The sequence below is a fragment of the Camelina sativa genome, chromosome 18 (assembly GCF_000633955.1).
Source record: "Camelina sativa cultivar DH55 chromosome 18, Cs, whole genome shotgun sequence".
Classification (NCBI taxonomy): Eukaryota; Viridiplantae; Streptophyta; class Magnoliopsida; order Brassicales; family Brassicaceae; genus Camelina; species Camelina sativa.
Genome location: NC_025702.1, coordinates 19704642 through 19725599, shown reverse-complemented (window position 1 = coordinate 19725599; position 20958 = coordinate 19704642). Strand labels below are relative to the sequence as shown.

At 31.7% G+C, this 20958-nt stretch overlaps 3 protein-coding genes across 3 annotated transcripts; 1 reads left to right on the top strand and 2 right to left on the bottom strand.

Moving 5' to 3' along the window:
* LOC104762716 (zinc-finger homeodomain protein 1-like) lies at positions 3171 to 4318 on the top strand. The gene has a single exon (XM_010486067.1). The coding sequence runs from the start codon at positions 3300 to 3302 to the stop codon at positions 4158 to 4160; it is 861 nt and encodes a 286-aa protein (XP_010484369.1). The 5' UTR covers positions 3171 to 3299; the 3' UTR covers positions 4161 to 4318.
* LOC104762715 (cyclin-D4-1-like) lies at positions 9117 to 11547 on the bottom strand. Its single transcript, XM_010486066.1, has 6 exons — positions 11094 to 11547; positions 10733 to 10819; positions 10536 to 10634; positions 10235 to 10439; positions 9969 to 10096; positions 9117 to 9375 (listed from the first exon to the last, which is right to left on the bottom strand). Exons 1-6 carry the CDS (start codon positions 11364 to 11366, stop codon positions 9226 to 9228), a joined length of 942 nt encoding a protein of 313 aa, XP_010484368.1. The 5' UTR covers positions 11367 to 11547; the 3' UTR covers positions 9117 to 9225.
* Positions 16721 to 18905, bottom strand: LOC109124715 (14-3-3-like protein GF14 kappa). Its single transcript, XM_010486065.2, has 4 exons — positions 18321 to 18905; positions 17906 to 18028; positions 17173 to 17289; positions 16721 to 17035 (listed from the first exon to the last, which is right to left on the bottom strand). The coding sequence occupies exons 1-4, from the start codon at positions 18804 to 18806 to the stop codon at positions 17015 to 17017; spliced, it is 747 nt and encodes a 248-aa protein (XP_010484367.1). The 5' UTR covers positions 18807 to 18905; the 3' UTR covers positions 16721 to 17014.

The window sequence follows — 20958 nt, the reverse complement described above, 5'->3', positions numbered from 1 at the left end:
CCCCCCCCCCCCCCATTATACATGTGGGTGTATAGAGTATAGAGAGAGCAAGCCAAAGATGGTCAAATGTTTTGGTACAATTGTCGACATTTATATGTATATGAATAAAGCAGCCAATATTTGTTAAAATATATTACATATTAACAATATAATGGTCTGTCCTAGAAAATTTCCTTAAAATTGTTCGGAAAATCAACGTTCTCTCTAACGCTAATCTTTTTGTCTTTTCTTCACTTTAGTTTCCTAATTCCATTTTTTTTGGGTTAATTATAGATTTATAGGGAAACTGATGGGAATAAATATCTAACAAAAAATGATGGGAGGAAAAAAAAAAAGTATGGAGGTGCACTAAAGAAGATGAGTTAAATTATTGTCCTTTTGAGATATAGTAGAATTTATGGTCAAATGGATTCTCATTATAATTCTTTTTCAATCTACCCTTATACCCTATTAACTTAGCCTTGTCGGTTGCTTTTTAATTTTTTTTTATTTGTTTTGTTTTCATTTACTTTTATACTTTATTTTTCTACTTGCAATGATACAGTATTAATTGATTGAACATATCGAATTACAAATCATATGGTTACCCCCATTTCAAAAATATAGTTTAGGCTATACATAGATAATAAACAGTAGACGTCGACATGGGTTTCGAAATATACATACAATCATTATAACTATTCTCACGCTTGCAAAGCTTTTAACTGTTTAGTTTTTTACACAGTACTACCAAGTCATTATCATCATGTACATTCGAATTTCAGTAATTTGCTTATATCTTGAAATTTGAATTATATAGTTTGTTTGGTTTAATTATCAAGTTTTTTTTTTTGTTTTGTGTACGTATATTTTCCCTATTCTCAGTACATAAACAATCCACGATTTATTTATTGCATATGAATATATGATGTTGTGATGACTATATTATATATGCACATTAACATCATATGCGATAAATATCAACGAGCCTATCGTTGACTTATCAATTCTGCCCGGTATAAAAACTGTTGAATAGTTTTATAATCTCTTCATCTTATCTTATGATTTCTAATTAAATTATCTTTTCAGATTTTTTAAAATTGTCAAGACGAAATCATATATTTTACATTTCATGAATAATGATCATGGATGGGGTTATAAGAAAATTGAGAATTTAGAAACGAATAAATTGAACGGAGACAAATCCTCTGAATGTCTCCACGTAGGAAAGCGGTTTCCCGCCAGCTGACAAGTACACGTCAGCACGTCATCTCAAACGTCTTTCAGTATCCATTATGTAAACAATACATTTGCTTCACTCATCTGTATCATATGTTAGTCGGTGTTTCGTATTTTTCAACTTTTCAATTACTCCGTAACATACTATAACTTTACTTTTTTTTTTCCGTGTCAAATGTGTTAATTTTTTTTGTTTGGTTTAACTGTCAATTGATTTAGTAGATTTTTATTCACTCTTAATAAGTTAATCTTTGCTTTGAAATTTGAGCCCTAGAAAACATTCGCATTTATTATAGATGCGACACAAATGTTAAGTTTTTACTAGTAGGAGTTTTACTATTCTGAGCGAACGGTCAGCTGTGTATTATTTTAAAAGCTTAATTCTAAATCACCACAACTTTGTTCATCTGTTGTTGAATTACGTATTATTTAAAAAAATTTCAACATTTTTTATTGTTCTATTGAGATTGGATCAAATACTTGTAATGAGTGCGAATGTTGGTTTCCTTCTCGAGTTTTCGTATACTATTTCCTTGACGACAATATTTACTGCAGTGACGTCGTTATTGTCTTTTGATAAATAAAACTACGTCCATAAAATTTTCCAGATGTTTTACAATTAACTTACGTTAATTCATCATGCAATTTCGTGTTGACAAGACAACTGGTGACCCGTACTCTGAATCAACGAAAGACTAGTCATTAAATATAACTTCTATGAATATTACTATTAGTGTTGGTAAGATTTGAATTAACAGCATAGATCGAGAAACGATAAATCAGTCGCCGTAGATCTAATGTCAGCACAAGTTAATCGGACGGATGTGGGTAATGGGCTGACAAATGATAATAATCTCATACTACGTTTCTACAACTTATCTACATGTATTTATTGAAAAAGGTGTATTAAACTCGTTTTATTTGATGACACAAAATAAAACAGTTTTTTTTAAATATAATTCTGAAAAGTTGACAAAAAAATTCAGACCTTGAAATTATTAAGGGCATTACTGATTTTGATGTGATTAGACTGCCCATCACTTTATTGCAGAAAATATTAATGCATATATTTTGGACAAAAATATTGGCATATGGACAAAAATAATTATCGCGTTTTATTTTGATTCTATCCTCCTTTTTTAGTTTCCCGAAAAGTTATCTCTAATACTATCCCCCTCTCTTTATTTTTAAAATCCTACACTAATAAACTTTTTGTATTGCATGTCCAAAAATAAACAAAAAGCTTATTGAAGAACATATAAAAAAACAAAAAGCTTATTTAATTTTCATTTTTCAAAACTCGTAAAATAACGTCACCACTGTTTGTACGACGAGAGCCCTAGAAGAAGTAAACCTCAATAGACAAAAATGTTTAATTTATACTACAACCATTTTAATCCATAGATTACAAAATTTTATTTTTTGGGTGTGCCAAATTATTTTATAAAATGTTAGTTATATGTCGTTAAATTTTTCTATAATTAATCATCTTTAGAAGCTTATGTAATAGTTAGCCAATAAAATTAATCAGTAGAGTAGAACATTATAACAAACTCAGATCAAATTTTTTTTTTTTTTTGAGATTGTAAACATATGATTAATATAGATATATGATGAATAGTTGACAACAACAAATCATAGTTAGAGCGGTCCAACCAAACTGAATAAGATAATAACACCTCCTGATTAATAAGTAAGTATATTAATGGCTCTTCTACTATATTAAAAGTTTTAAAATTAGAAAGAAAGAAAAAAAATGTAAGTAAAAGATAAAGAAAGCGTTACAAAGTGTGGTTGAGGACAGATTACATTAGATTCCGATTTCCAATAAACAAAACAAGAATGTAAATAACAAAAAAAAATAAAATATATATATATATATATATATATATATATATATATAAAACACTTTTCTCAAAATCTCAAATCTCAAATCCTAAATCTAAAAGAGAGAGAGATAAAAGAGAGAAAAGATAATCTCTTTAATGTCCACACTCTCTCTCTCTTGTTCTTATTCTGCTTCTTCTCATTCTTGAGAAACTCTACTCTCCCCAAAAAACGACGTAGTTTCACATTCTTTAATGGAGTTTGAAGATAACACCAACAACAACAACGAGGAGGAGCAAGAAGAGGATATGAATCTTCACGAGGAAGAAGAAGAGGACGACGCCGTTTACGACTCTCCTCCTCTCTCTCGTGGTGTCGTCAAAGCCTCGACAGAAAGTCATGAAACCACCGGAACAACCTCCACAGGCGGCGGCGGAGGATTCATGGTTGTTCACGGCGGAGGAAGCAGGTTTAGGTTCCGTGAGTGTCTCAAGAACCAAGCGGTGAACATTGGAGGACACGCGGTGGATGGTTGTGGCGAGTTTATGCCAGCTGGAATCGAAGGTACCATCGACGCGCTGAAATGCGCCGCTTGTGGCTGTCACCGTAACTTCCATCGTAAGGAATTACCTTACTTCCACCACGCACCGCCGCAGCAGCATCCGCCTCCTCCTCCTCCTCCGCCTGGTTTTTACCGTCTTCCAGCTCCGGTGAGTTACCGGCCACCACCGTCACAAGCTCCTCCACTTCAGCTCGCTCTTCCTCCTCCACAAAGAGAAAGATCAGAAGATCCAATGGAGACTTCTTCTGCTGAAGCAGGAGGAGGAGGAGGGATTAGGAAGAGGTTTAGGACTAAGTTCACGGCGGAGCAAAAGGAGAGGATGTTAGCTTTAGCTGAGAGGATTGGGTGGAGAATTCAGAGACAAGACGATGAAGTGATTCAGAGATTTTGTCAAGAGACTGGTGTTCCGAGACAAGTTCTTAAGGTTTGGTTACATAACAACAAACACACTCTTGGTAAGTCGCCTCCACCACTTCTTCATCATCCTCCTCAGCCTCTTCCTCCTACTACCGCTCCACAGTCTTCGTATCATCATGAACAAGACCAACCATGAATCTTGAATTTCTTTGATCACTAGGGTTTTAATTTAGCTTTAATTATTTTTCTTAATGAGAAAATTTGAGAGGGTTTTTTAATGTTTAATTTATGTACCCATGATGTTGATGATGATCTTTCTGGTTAATTACGTTTTTTGCATTATTAAGTTCTACATCTCTTAGCAAAACCTTTGATTGGTGTAGCTATAAATCACTGACACCCTTAATTTAGTAGCATCACATGTGTCAGTGTTTGAATTTATCATGTTTTGTGTATGAATTTATATGAACTTGATCGTGCAAATGTACATGTGTATTTTGTGTATGCGTTATTATATGTCTTCATTAGCATATGGTTCATTTTTTTTTTGTGTCTGAATCTTTTAATGCTCCCAAGGCTACTCACTTGTTGACATTATTATTGTTTCTTAAGTTCTTCGTGTTTTAGTGTTTTATTAAGTTAGCTTGACCATATATATATCATTTCCATATAGATCTGATAGTGTTCTTGTTCCTAATTAAGTCGGTGTTTGAGTGTTTTGTATTATATGTTCTTGATATTTTTTTACTCAACACATATAACTATGAATATATGAGGCTACGGTTATTGTTATTATTATAGTAGTATGTTTTATGGGTTAATATAGAAACTTTTCATTTTAATTGTCCAATGAGTGTAGGACTCAAATGTGGATCGGTCGGAATCTCCTTGGGATGGAGATCTCTGCCCTAAAGTTTTATTTCAATGGCTTACTATATAGTTATCATATATATCTGCGTGGATTCCTCAATCACCAATCAGTATGTATATAATTATTCGCTTTAAGAAAATTATTTTTTTTCTCTTGGAAATGAAGAAGGTGAAATAACATGAGCTAGCTGCTGCAACAGTATTCTGATTCCTGGGAATTAATTCTTATTTAGAGAAAAAAAAAGACAAACAAAAAAAAACTCAAAACATGTCGATGCATCCAAAGCTTCTTCCTCTTTATTTCATTTTATTATTATATGCATGTATATATGCATATCTATTTATATAGTAATTGTTCTTTGAAGATCTGGGGAAGAAGGAAACATGTGGGCTCTTTGGAAGCAAGAAGGAGAAGAGAGAAAAACATATGGGCACACATACATTACTGCATTAATGATGTTCTTCTTCCAAATCCCTAGACTAATTTCACCTGGAACTAATTTTGTTTATTCTTCTTAAGTTCAATTACAGTATTCACATTTTTTTTGGCTATAACTTTCCAATACTACTAATGTGAGTTAATTAACCTTCGGTGTTATCTAACATAAACCATTTACATAATCAAATCAATTAGTAGTACTAACATCACTTTGAACAAGTTAATAATAATAAAAATGGTTCAACCTATATATATATATATATATATATCAATTTATGCGAACTGGGTTTGTGAGAAAACTCATTGAGTACTGAAGTGTGTACAGATATCTCTATCTTCCATATACCTGAGACAAACAAAAAAAATTGAATTCAGATGAGAAATTAGGGTTTTGGAGTGATGATGAAATGAAAAATGCGGAGGAAAGAGGGAACCAAAATGATTGTAAAAGGAAAGAAGAGGCAGATAAGATTCGAGTCCCCATCTCACGGCCATTTCCATATTTAGCTTTTCATGTCTCAACCTCTCCATCTTCTCTCTCTATGAGACAGTGTAATAAAATTCGAAAGAGAGAGAAAGAGAGACAAATATACACACAAATGAAGAGACTTGAGAGAGATGCTTTTGCTTGATAAGGCAATCTCTACGTCTTCTTGTCTAAGCTAAAGCTGCACACTCCAAGAGTGAAGATGACTTTGTGTGGTCCTCTTTCAATTCTCTCTCTCTCTTTTTTTTTTTTTTGTGTCCAATATTTTGTTTTCACANTATATATATATATATATATATATCAATTTATGCGAACTGGGTTTGTGAGAAAACTCATTGAGTACTGAAGTGTGTACAGATATCTCTATCTTCCATATACCTGAGACAAACAAAAAAAATTGAATTCAGATGAGAAATTAGGGTTTTGGAGTGATGATGAAATGAAAAATGCGGAGGAAAGAGGGAACCAAAATGATTGTAAAAGGAAAGAAGAGGCAGATAAGATTCGAGTCCCCATCTCACGGCCATTTCCATATTTAGCTTTTCATGTCTCAACCTCTCCATCTTCTCTCTCTATGAGACAGTGTAATAAAATTCGAAAGAGAGAGAAAGAGAGACAAATATACACACAAATGAAGAGACTTGAGAGAGATGCTTTTGCTTGATAAGGCAATCTCTACGTCTTCTTGTCTAAGCTAAAGCTGCACACTCCAAGAGTGAAGATGACTTTGTGTGGTCCTCTTTCAATTCTCTCTCTCTCTTTTTTTTTTTTTTGTGTCCAATATTTTGTTTTCACATATTTCAAATGTGTCTACGTCAATTAGCTAGAATTCATGACTCGGGTCGAGTATGAAATTTGATCAGCACATGTGTTTGAAATAAATGATTAACGTTGGTAAATTAAATATACCGTTTACTTTATGTGATTTCGAACTTTAAAAGTGGTGTGGACCAAATACCCGGTTAATTCAAAAACTAAACACATGCATAACTTATAATTATAAGCTCAATCGAAGAGTGTTCGATTAGTTCTATAAACACCAAAATTTCAGTTATCTTTTACTTGAATAAATTTTTTAATTTTACTTAAACTTCCACAAACTTAATTTTGGTAGCTAGAGGAGTTCTCCGTTTCTTCTTCACAAATGAATTATAAAAAATGTAACGACCTGGACATGTATATAATAATTATAATTTATATTACATGATTGTTAGATTTATTCAAAGGTGAAAAATGTTTACTCTACTGATGCAGTAATGAATAATGATATATGTTCGTACTATACGTTGGAGTCTGGATATGTAATAAATGTTCATAGAAAGTAGTGAAATGCAGTTAAGCAAATAAAATTTAGGGTTTTTTTGAATGTGTGGTATAATTAAATTATTGATGTATAAAAATGATTTATTTAAACATGATTTTAAATATTTACTGTGGTCCTCTTAATGGAATCTTTTCAGTCAATACGCAGAAACCCATCGGACAACGACCCATCAGTGTGTATATTGCGTACCATACACATATATACATGCGTGTATATATACGCATATATCATCATCAGACCATGATCATCATTATCATTCTCACAGTGTTTTTACTGTGGGATAGTTACTGTCCTTATGCTTCATTTAGGGAATCTAAATGTGACCCACAAGCAGGGTTTATTACCACCCTTTCAAGCTAAGTTTCGAAACAAGTAATATTATTATATAAAAAGAGTAAAAAGTTCGAGTTTGATTGCGTAAATAAATATATTGGACCAGCTAGGGTTAGGGTTTTTTTTTTAATAAAACTATATGATATTGGTATATTATTAGCTTTCATAAACATTGCCCTAATTTGGAAAACTGATGATGATTCACGTGCAATGAATAATTTTTCTCTCTTTTCCCCTTGTATTGTGGTTGTGTCACTGATTTTTGTGTAGTTAATTTTAGTCATTTAGTACCATAAATCAAATCGTACCATTTTACGAAATTACATAAGGACATGAACTTGTTTCTTTTTTTTAATACGAAAAAATATTTTCGGGTTTGCATTTGCCTCTCGTTTTGTAATTTTGATATATTTAGTTTTTCTAATTTAATACAAAGAGCTGAAAAATAAAAGAGAAAGTTATATGTGTAAAGAAAAAGCAAAGGTTGGAAAAAGTTTAGAAGCTATATATAACTTTTAGCAACTTTTTAATTGGAAAATAATAAATAAATATATTTCTTGGACAGTTGAATGACTATGACGACTCATTATGACAAAGCCCAATGATAGAATTATAAAAGTTTATTTGTTTTGTATTGTTGTCTTCCCTTAGTCCACTGTCCAAATAGTTGTTCATTTCAAAATTTCACACAAACAAACACATAATAATTTATATTATAAGGTGTACTGCGTCAGTATGAATTCTGAATGTGGACGTACGAATACATTCATCCGGATCCCAAAATTGTCCCTATAAACAGTAAACACCAAGATTTTTTAATTGATAGGTCAGGACAAAGCAAGACAAAATTATAGCTAGCTAGAAGAATATGCAGTAATAATGAAAATTAGTAGTCACGAGAGGTGTTTACTGACAAAGAATAAGTTAAAACTAAGAATTATTAGCTTTCCAACATAAGTACACAACTTAAAATGAATCATAATTATTTTAACAAAAGTAATTACCAACTCGAATTTGCTGGTATATAATTTACGTTGATGTAACTTAATCCACGCATTTTAAGACTTAATATTCTTTTTTAAAAATATGTTGGTAATAACTTTTTACTTAAGGCCCGAAAGATTTTATTGACTTTTTACCCTATTTAATAATTTATATCATCGCTAGTATGCCATGCGACAATGGTAGGCCCAAATGATTAAATTTAATGAACCTAGCACTGGCCCATTATTCATTGTTACAGATCCTACAGTTTTAGTGGACCTTAAGTCCAATCATTTTTTCCTTCTTGAATATATTTCGATAAAAGAATTGGGATTTTGGACTTTTGTTGTAAGAAAAAGAAAAGGTATAAAAAACACAAGCTCCTTAAAAAGAACAAGTTATACTTTAGATATTTTTGGTCTCTAACGTCAACTTTAAAGTCAAAGACTTATGTTCGTGGGCCCAATTATAAGCCCATTAGTCCGATGCGCGCTTTATAATTATTACGACACCGTTTGGAGAAAAAGTCAACTCCTAGCGCGCTCAACACAACCGATACAGTTACTTTCCCGCTATATTTATTTGGCGGGAACTAATTAAAAAAGCTTTCTCTGTTTTTTCTTTGTTTGCTATTTCCGACCAACAACATTCATCATCTTCGTTTATTTGCTCAGAATAAATAAACCAAAGCTAGATAACAAATTACATATTGGAATTGAAATAATTGTATTTTTATTTATAAATTTTTCGCTTTGATTATTTTTCTCTTTTTCAACCTCTCACAAGACATCATAATAATACTAATGATTATAAAAAACAAAAATTTAAGAAAGGTGTGTATGAGGAGAAGAAGAAGAATCATGAGTCTTAAAGCTGAAACAACAAGCTGATACTTCTAAAACCCCATTGGGTGTTTGTGAGCATAAGCCTGAGCCATCACTCTCTATCATTTCCCCAATCTGCTTCACTCTCTCCTGCAACAGAGTTTAAGGAATAGAAGGAACCACAAAGTTTAAAAAACTTGACACTTTGTTTTGTCTCTTGAACACAAACACAGACATAAAAGATCTCATCAGCTTTTTTGGGTGTAGGAAAGAAAAGGATCTAAATGAAAACCAGTATGATATTTTGGATTGCAAGACCAAATCAGAATCATAACATGTTTTGTGGGGGCAGATTGGTTTTAGACGTGACATGAGTGTGCAGTGAGAGTGTGCAGTGAGTGTGAGAGAGAGAAAGAGTCACAAGACACACAGCTAGAGAATAATATAATTTTAAAGTGGTCTTTGGTCTATACGCTCCACTAGTTTTGGAAGTCAAAGGTTTCAGACCCATAAACCAGTTTCTCTCTTTCTCTTTTTTTTTTTTTTTTTCACTTTTTGGGAATATAATTACACATGTGTATGCAATGAATAAGTTAGTGCACACACAAATACAAATAATTGTGTCATCTTTAATGATTTCAAACTTCTTCACAACTGGCATTTCCTTGAAATTGAAACACCAAATGCAGCTTTATATGTGTGTTTGATATTAAAAAATAGATTTTTGGTGGATTATTAAGTACCTTTTGAAGTAGTGAGAAAAGAGGAGAGAAGGAAGAGTTGTCAAAGTGTACTGTGTGCAGTTCTCCGGAAACAGAAAGTGCCACAGCAGCAGCAACTTCAGAAGGTCTAAACTCCAAAAAGTCAATACCTGCTCACTCGACACAACCACCATTTTTAACCCAAAATCATAAAAAGCAAAAGTAAAAAAAAAAAAATACAAAACCCAAAAAAGCACAAAAACAAAAGTGGTCAAGAAACTAAAACATAAAGAAGAGAGCTTTTTCACCTTTGGTTGTGCTGGCTATCACTTGTAGTGATCTAGATATCAATGTGTTGGATGGTTCTTGATCACATTTACTCATCTTTCTCAAGAAATATCTGATGTATGAGCATGGAGTTATTGCTCTTAATCTCCATTTCAATCTGTTCAACACCAAAAGTTCCATTCTTTGCACTGATTTAGCCTCAAACACATATTGAGGATCTCCAACCTGTTTCCAAATGTGATCAAACAGCAATCGATTAACGAGATTATCGGACTGAAAAGACAATTCAGCGACTTTTTGGGGGGGAGAGAGTTATAGCACCTGAAGATCTATTAACGTTGGGACTTCAGTTTCTTCAATTTTGGCTGCCAATGACAAACAAGCCACAGCCAACAACTGCAATATCCAAACTTTGCCACTCTACAAGTAGAATCATAAATCCAGAAGCTATTAGTTCTTCTAGATGATGAAGGGCTAAAACCAATTTCAATCTATTAGTAGAGTTAATGTGAACTTACAGGCAAATCATGAACAGATAAGAATCGATCCAAGTAGTTCATTGATAAGCAAAAACACAATGGTCCAAACTGGTGTTCTTCACAAGCCTGTTAGAATCAGAACAATCAATCTATTAGAGATCTAAAACTCTGAGATTAAAGTGAATCTACTGTCAAATGAGGTGTGAAAGATCCGAACTTGAGCATCAGATTCACAGATTTAAGACATAAGCCTCTGATCTATACACATAGTAGCAGCATACTCTTTATGTTCAGATCATTCATCAAAAAGGAATGTGCTTTTCACAATTTGAGCTGATAGAGATGATTCAAAACCCGTATATATGAATTAGAAATTAAGAAAATTGAGTAGAAACGAGACCTTCCAAATCCAATTGAGGGCTTCTCTTCTTCTAACATTCAAATCCAAATCTCCACTTCGGAGTCTCTTGATGTAATCATCACTTGGTAAATGCTGCTTCTCCTTCTCCACCATCTCTCTGATAATCTCCTCACTCTCCTCCGATTGGAAAAAACCCATCTGAGGAATCGAAATTTCAATCGGAGTTTTGTCAACAACTATGCCCTTGTCTTCATCATCAACCAACACGTTGGTCTCTGTACATAGAAGACTCAGTTCTAGATTCTCTGCCATTAGTATAACAGTGTGTTTATAAAAAATTGATCCTTTTTTTGGTATTTCGATCTAAAAAAGAATTGTATCGTTAGGAAAACAGGGGAAGGATTGTCATCTAGAGAGATTGGGGAACTGAAAGAAAGATTGGGTCTTTGATTTTTCTTTATGCCCCTCGTGGGACTGGTGGAAGGGGTTTTTGGTTTTGGGGTTGACGGTAACAAATTAAAAAAGGAAGTTTATATATATATATATATATTGAGGAATTTAAGAAATGTGGTTTTTAGGGTAAGTTGGAAATGTGTGAGAGACATTTTTGAAGATTTTAGAATGTGAATTGACTATCATGGTAACAAATGTTCCTTCATTGGGAAAATTATGAGAATGTGGTAGGAATTTGAGGTGTGAATTGAAGTGTATGTTGGTTTTATTAGTTGTATTCTAGTTTTTAGATGATGAATCTAGTAAATATCGGTTGCTAGTTTGGTATCGGAACCGGGTTATGCATTTTTTGGTATTAGAATTTCGGTTTTTCTAATCGCACTTAAAAAAAATCTACATTTTTTTGGGTATATTACAAACAATGCTAGAAAGATGTGATCATATTATATGTTATTTTGTATGTTATAAGTTTATTCTTTGTTCTAGTTACAATTAATATATATAGTTTGACTAATTATATCTATTTAAAAGTTATCTTTTAAAGTAATGCAATTTGATATGTATTATGATATTATTCTTACTAGGACTGAGACCTCCCGCGATGTCGTGGGGGAAGTATTTTATAAAAAGTTAATAAATTTGAAATTTGAAATTATACATTATGAAATCATTTGAATATAATAGAATAATTTGAATATATAAACATTAAACAGAAACTGTTACTAAAAGCACAACCATCAAAATGAAAACTTAGAAACAAAAAATATTATGTAGAATAGACGTAAATTTGCAAAAAACATTGTCTAAAGTATTATAAACATTGTCTTAACTGAGAATATTGAACTAATGGTTGTAATGAATAAATGTAATTTTTATCAAATAATTATAATTAAAAATGTATTTAATAAGAGTGAAACTATATCAAAAAAATATTGAAATTAAAATACAAAACTTTTAAAAACATGGGAAAATAAATTTTAAATATTAAAATAGTTTTTAACGATAAGTTATGATAATTAGACGAAACTATAAATTCTATAGTAAGTTTTATTAAATTTTTATATTGCTATAATCATTTCTAAAAATTTAGTTAGAATTTAATATTAGATATTAAATGTTATATTATAGAAAGTCGCAACGAACTATGATTTGATAATTATTGATGAATAAACAATAGAAAGTTCAAAAGACATGACTATTTAAATAGACACACCTATTAGAACGAAAAAATTGTGATGATAAAATATGAATAAAATATAGTGCAAAAAGACACAACTCTACAATGTACAGATACAACTGTTTGAGTTAAAAAAAACAAATAATTTTTTTTTCACAAAAAAATACTAAAAAAAGTCACAATTGTTGTTCTCATTTATTAAAATTGTTATTATTACTTTTAAATATTAAATATTAAAATATTGTTTTAATGAAAAGTTACGATAAATAGACACAACTATAAATTCTATAGTAAGTTGTATTAAATTTCTCTATTGCTATAATCATTTCTAAAATTTTAGTTAGATTATAGAATAACATTAAATATTAGATATTAATATTCAATTATTTAGATTCAACATAAAATGAAAAATTTGTTTCAACGAATTTGTTGATTAATGTGAAGAGACAAATATAAAGAGAGTTCATAAGACATGACTATTTAAATAGACACAAGCCAATGACGTCATACATCTATTACAATCAAAATTGTGATGAAGAAATATAAATAAAATATAGTGAAAAGATATAACTCTATAATGAACGGATACAACCGTTTGAATTTTTTAAAAAGCATATAAAAACAAAAAATTTACGTAAAAGTACTACGAAAAATCGCAATTGTCTGCACTTCATTGTACCTAATAATCCATTAAACTGCTTTTAAATAGAAGACATCTTTATTACCATATTGAAAATGTCAAATTCAAAAATTCACTATATAATCCATCTAACTGTTGGAAAAAAACTCTAACAATTTTTATTAAATTTATATATTTAAAATTAACTAAAAGTTGTAAATTAGATTCATCATTCCAAAAATCTTTTGTTAAATAATTTAGAAAGCTGTAAAAACTGTTGAGATTAAAAATTTATATTGTTTAGTGTCATTGCAAAAAAATGAAAACAGTTCATGTAACTTTTCATAAATAACAGTTTTACTGAACCATTGCGACTTTTCGGAAAATGTCCAAAAGATACGAAAACACAATTGTTGTTGGCATTTATTCGGATTGTTATTATATATAGATTAAGGCTGAAGGATTATTTTGTTTTCTAAAAATCCCATCCAATTGATCAAAATAAATTGACCAAAAAAACTAATGTAATTCATATTTACATGCCATAAGTAAAAAGATGTTTTAAATATGTTTTTGACTAATATCCATCAATAGTGACATTAAACCCATTTTCTCTGGCTGATCTTTTGACCACTGTTTTTGACTCAAGGGTCACTTTGAGACACAATAATTTCAATAACTACATCATTGCATATGCCTTTGAATGAAAAAGCTTACTGTATATACTTGTATAAGAACTACGTCATATACTAATTCGAGTTTGGAATATCTTCTCTGTTCGTTACTCAATATGGTCTTAATTTGTTTTTAACACATTAATACATGCATTACGGTCTTTCTTTAATATGGTTTTAGTTTACCTGAAGATACTGTCTTGTGTTTTACCCAACGCACAAGATCAACTATTAAGGGCTTTAATATATACTCATCTATTATGTTCTCTTGCAAGTGGAGGTCAAGTCTTCGAAGCCAGAACTAGTGCTCTATCACCTCCAACGATTAGTATATTTTCAGGTGATTAGTATATTTTCAGGTGATTAGTATTTTTCTTTTATCTTTTTGGATAAACTAGTATTTTGTACCACTTGAAAATAAACACTACGCGACGAGTTGCTTGAGAACACCACACAAAGATTCTTGCTTAAAATTACTTTGCAAATGGTCATCGGGCCATTGGTTTTCAACTCTCAACTACTATGTTAGTCATGTTATGGAATGAAACATTCATTCCTTATCATTTTAACAAAGTCCTATTTTGTAGGAAGAAAATAAATATAAAACTGTAAGAATGGTAGGAAAAATGACTAAGATGCGCACCAAAAAATCCAGCCTTTCCTTTGTTTTCTTTTTTTGGTTACGACTACACAGCTTTCTAAAATCCAGATTGAAATGTTTTGGAAACTGTAAAATATAGTGTTTATAAGGAAGGATAAAAAAATTATAACTACGACCGCAAACATGTTTGAAGATCTGGTTTGATTAATCCTAAAAGATATATAAGAAGAATATCATTTTACCAAGTTGCTTTTTTTCTTTTGTTGGTAGTAGTAATTAAGTATAGTAATAACGTGAATTGGCGATCACGTGTGGGCTGCTAAACTTTGATGTTTTTTACAGTCTTTTATCTTTTCGGGGTAGAGCGGTGGAGAAGAAACAAAAGTTTTAAGTATCGTAAGTAAAATATGAAAAACTAAAAAGACTCACTCTTTATAATTTTTTTTTTTTCATGCATGCAAATGCCAGACAAAAGTGGTCCAAGTACACTTTAATGTTTTGCTTGTTTTTTTTGGTTTTAAATTTTTTTTTGGTTTTAATGTTTTGCTTGTTCTGAGATTCTAACTTGTAGTTTCTGCCTCTCTCATAATTTTTTTTTAGTGTGAATAAATAATTCATGTTTTTATGCACGCCTATGGTCAACTTTGTTCGAGTGGCCAGATGGTTCAAATCCGATTTTGATATCAGACACGGATCGTTATTACTAACGTGACCCCTAATCTAAAAAAAAAACTTGAACCCTAGATCGATTATTACTAACGTTAATCATTTTTGTGGGTTACGTCCATTGATCGTGTCGTTTTTGGCAATTAGATTGGTGTTAATCATTTATATGTGTGTTTCGTCAATTCGTCTAAGCGATCGTTTGGTCTTAATCGATTAGAGTTCTTTTTATTATTATGTGCAAAAATCGACTAGGTTGTAGTTAGTAATTTTAGTGTTTCAACTAACTTATCGTTTGGTCTGGGCGAGTAGTTTCGTTAGTCATTTTAGTATGTTCGTCATTCCTCTACGCTCGCTAGCTCACACATCATACACGCGCATCTATACAGTCTACATACACATTCACCCTTAAGTTTTATACATACAAATAACACATCTACACACACCTAATATGATGCATATATACACACCTCATCACTTTTTCAACCACACCGGTAGGCACACATCTATACATCGTCAAAAAAAAGACAAAACATGTATGCTACAATCGTTTACATACAGTCTGGTTAACTTCAAAGGCATGCGCATCAAGCAGAAGATGGGAAATTAACTCTGGATACAGCCCTGCTTTGTTTCCTTCACTACCACTCTGCAAAATCAAATTAAGATCAATGTTCATTAACAATCTGTTTTCTTAGCTCTTCCGCTTGTCAAAAGTTTTAGATCATGTAGTATTAGTACCTTTTACTTTAAATCCACAAATCTTTTTAGACAAAACCTTTCTTTCTTTGCTTTTCACAAAAAAAATTAAAAACCCATTCTCTGTCCTAGACAGAACATACATAAATTAGCTAGTAGATCCCACATCAGTGAAGTCAAGAAAAAGTCAACATGATATGTATATATATATATATATATATAATTGAAGACACACATATGTATATAACTAAAATCAGTTTACTAAATAAACTAAACAGATCATCTAAATGTAATCGTAATCGACAGATAAATATCTCCATAAAACATGTTCCAAGTAATCAAGTCATATCAATACGGGAGATCAGGAAATCGTAATTAGGCTCAACTCTTCATCTTCTTCTTGCTCACAAACGCTCGAGATCAAGGAAAGTATTTTTTGATTCATTTTTTTGCCATTTAATCTTTGTCTTATTCAAGTATTATCCTTTATCTTAAGAATATTTTAAATGCCATCACGCTCACGCACTTGTCTTCCATTGCTTTTTCAATCATTTACATACTGGTCACTAATCAGTATGCCACCATAATCACATTTCAATATGCCACCATAATCAGTTGATCACGGTCTAAATTCCTCTCATTTGTTTTTGTGTTGCTTCTCCGAATCCTTTTTTTTGCCTTACTATTAGTAGTCTAGAAACTAAACCAAACCGTAAACTTTACCACACATTAAGTGAATTCATGTTTTTTTGTTTCTGTCTAAAAGATACACGCACCGTCTCATCAATCTGGAGGAAAGCTAAGATTTGGGACACTGTTATTCGTCTGAAATATATAAATTTTGAGAAAAAAGCAAAGATGAGGGAGGATAAATTAGAAAAAAAAAAAAAAAAAGAAACAGAGTTGGAACAGAGCAGCAGATAACACCAAAGCTGTGCACATAAACTGTCATAAAAGAAACAAACTTTTTTTTTTCGACAAGTTTTACAGAAAAGGGGGGTTTTAGGGTTTGAACTCGATTATCGGTTATGGTTGCAGGAACATTACATAACCGTCTTTTCTTCCATTAGACTTTCAGGCGTCATCCATCTGCTCCTGAATAAAGCAGTCGATCATTGAGTTTCAAGGTGTTATTATCCGAATAGTCTTATAAGAGTATCAATGATCAACACTATGCGAGTTTCTCATGATGAGACTGAAATATGAAAAGAAAAGTATAGGATAGGACAAACCTGCATATCGGAGGTCCAAAGGGTTAGATTGTCCCTAAGCAACTGCATGATGAGAGTACTGTCTTTGTATGACTCCTCTCCCAATGTGTCCAGCTCAGCAATGGCTTCTTCAAAAGCCTACTCAGGTTATGAATCAACAAGAACAAGTTAGAAATACAATGATCTCAGATATCTTCACAGTCTTATTGTATATGAGATGTTCCGGAATCAACATGCACTCAATGATCAGATTCTATACAATCTCGTATGCATAATGTATGAAAGATCTTGTAAAGCCTTTGTCATTCTAAGAGATTCTACTGACAGAAGGAATAATTTGGTTAATGTGAAGAAGCGTATGGTCAAAAAATAGGTCTATAAAGAAAGAGGACTTTGCAGAATGTCTTTTCTTTAGAATCTCTCTTGTTTATTAAAAAGAAGTGGGTCCGTTCAGAAAGGAAGAAAGAGTTACTTTTTTTTTTATAAACAAACTTCTCTATTTCTGGTACATACATCAAAACTCAATTCAAATCAATCCAACACAATGAATGCAAGATGGGGCCAATAGGGGGGAATAGTCAAACAAGTGGTCAGTTTAGTTACTCAAAATCAAAAACACCAAGCAAGAAAAAAGAGAAAGACTCTCCCAAACCCAACTTGAAACAATGATTAATCTTTAGAACCAAACAGAGAACCTGCAAACTCTAAAAAAAACAAACAAACAAGCAGTTTAGAGGAATGAAGAAAAGAGTACCTGTTTGGCCATGCTACAAGCTTTCTCAGAAGAGTTGAGAATCTCGTAGTAAAACACTGAGAAATTGAGAGCCAGACCCAGCCTGATCGGATGTGTAGGTGCTAAATCAGCAATTGCAACGTCCTTCAAAACAAAAACACACATGAATGAGCAAAAAAACATATTTTTCACAACAACAAGCATCAAAGAATGAAACTCTTTCCATTGAAGCAATTGAAAAATTGTTAAAGTTGACTACTTTTAGCGATTTGATCAAATACAATGCGAGACCAAATTACCAATTATGAGACATACTGATAACAGATTAGCTAATTAAAGTGATCTAGAAAATAGGGGTTTTTTTTTGGGGTACAGAGAAGCAACCTAAACTGGATAGATTCATAAACCCTAAGTCTAAGAATTAACGAAATCAAACCTGAGCAGCTTTGTAAGAGATCATAGTATCTTCAGCAGCAGTCTTCCTCTCATCACCAGATTTGAACTCGGCGAGATAACGATGGTAATCTCCTTTCATCTTGAGGTAAAAGACCTTAGACTCACTAGTAGTAGCAGAAGGAACGAGATGCGAATCAAGCAACCTGAGGATTCCTGAACAGATCGAAGAAAGCTCAGTCTCAACCTTAGATCTGTAATCCTTGACTAGCGACACGTGTTCTTCGTTCTTCCTGCTCTCTTCCTTCTGCTCGATCGAAGACACGATTCTCCACGCGGCACGGAGAGATCCAATCACGTTCTTATACGCGACGGAGAGAAGGTTCCTCTCTTCAACGGTGAGTTCACCGGCTGGTGTCGCCCCACTTACGAGCTGTTCCATGAACTGAACCATCTTTTCGTAACGCTCGGCTTGCTCAGCAAGCTTCGCCATGTACACGTATTGATCTCTGCTTAACGATGTCGCCATTAGAGATAGAAGAAAGATCTCAGATTTTTCTTTTTTTCGATTTCACCGGAAAAAAAAGAATTTGAAATCGGAGGAAATTTGTGGAAAGACAGAAGAAGAAGAAAAAAAGAAATTGAGAAGAAGAAAAGAAGAATAAAAAAGCTCTCAAGGCTGCTGACTCATAATGAGCTGTAAAAGGATTATACTCTCCTTACTCGCGCGTGAGTTATAATCTCCATTGAAACGGCGCCGTTGTATGAAACTAGGGTTAAGGGCGTGAAGAGTGGGAGGCGCGTGGCTAGGGTTTTTGTGTTTCGATAAGAGCAAGTTGGTGTATGGACGAGATAATGCGTCAGCTTCTTCCAACCAGTTGACACTGTTCAAAGTCAATTCTTGTTTCTAACATGGGCTTTTTGAAAATGGGCCTTTTGAAGCCTGTTCGAGGTGAAATTGTATTACCTTGCTGGCTAAGCATATGCGTGTTTTCGGCGTGACCTGGACACAACTAATTCGGTCGGAGAAAAGACATATGAAGACAAGGGAAAGGTTCTTCAAGTTGTCTAAAATCCTTTCGGTTGATTATTTAACTTATTTTATTATTTTTTTTTTTTGTGTTGTCAATAATAATAGTAAGTAGAGAATTCTTTAATTGATTAATTTGGTTCCATTTTCCAATATCATTAAACTTTAAAACACCGGATCAAAATGTATTTGTCTGTTTGATTTGATTCATTGTGTTTCAATTAAATGAAAGAATTGATGAAATTTATATGCTCCATTACTTCTGTCTATTAGTCAAATGAGATCATTGAGATCCGGCGCAGGACATTTGTTAGACACAAAAAAGAGAGTTGGTTAACCAAATTGCGACCACATCATTAGAACGAAATCTAAAGAAATCGATTACCCATCTTTTTTTTTTAAGTTGTTTAAAACATTTTGGTAATACTAAAAAAGATGACATTTGTTCATAATTTATAACAAAAATATTGGGAAATTAATGAAATAAAAAATAAAATAGAAGTAAGTAAAACCTCTATAAATTAATATTCTATTTTTTTATGTCAACCAATAGGCCATAACATGTCGGTCCATTAGCCTAATCCCTATATTCGTAGGGAGCGGGATTCGATCCCTAGTGTGTTGGTGCCTTATGCATCAAAGACTTATCTTTAGTCTTGTGCATTAATATACTATAAATTTATAAACACTAAAAATTAATAAATCTTGCTACTCCAAAGTTGGGCTAATGTAAAAAATAACAAAATTCGATAAGATAATAAGTTAATATTTTTTTTTGAAATCTCCATGTAAAATATGATTCAAATAATATAATAAATTAATAATCATGTAAATACATATATGCTGATATAATAATGTATATTTCTCTTAAAACTTACTCCCTCTGGTTTTTTTTACTTGTCATTCTAGACTAAAAATTTTGTTTTCCAATACTTGTCGTTTTAGGTTTCCAATGCATATGTTTGACAAAAATACCAATTTTATCCCAACTATTTTAATGATTTGACCAATAAAAAAATTAGAAAATGTATTAAAGAAAGGGTATAATAGAACATTAATCTAGTTTCTTAATTTGTGTGCAAAGCTCTAGAACGACAAGTAAAAAAAACCGGAGGGAGTATATATATAAAACAATTGTTATGTTGTATTTTTAAATTATAATGATTGAAATATTCTATAATATATCATAAAAATAGTGAATTTTTTTTAAAGTTTTCAATTTCTAGATATGCATCATTTATATTTTGATAGTTAGATAGAATATTAAAGTACTATAATTGATTTTATTATTCATAAATTTGAATTTTATGTCATCTATATAAATGAATTTGTAATTTATTGTCAATAATGTTTTCTAAATATTAAAAATTCAATTCAATACCATAAAATTTACAACATCTAAAAATTTAATCTTGTTTTGCTAAAATTATCTCAATTCATAAAAAAAAAAAATTAAACAATTAAAAATATAACTATTAATTAATAATTATTAATTTATACTATAAAATAATAATAATTATTAATTAAAATATCTGGATTCCAATAATATTAATTTATAGAGGTTTTAATGTAGTACGTTTAGATACACGCGCGGAGAACGTTGCCGTTTTTTTTCTTTTTTTTTTTGATCCCGTCATGGAAAAAGGGCGTG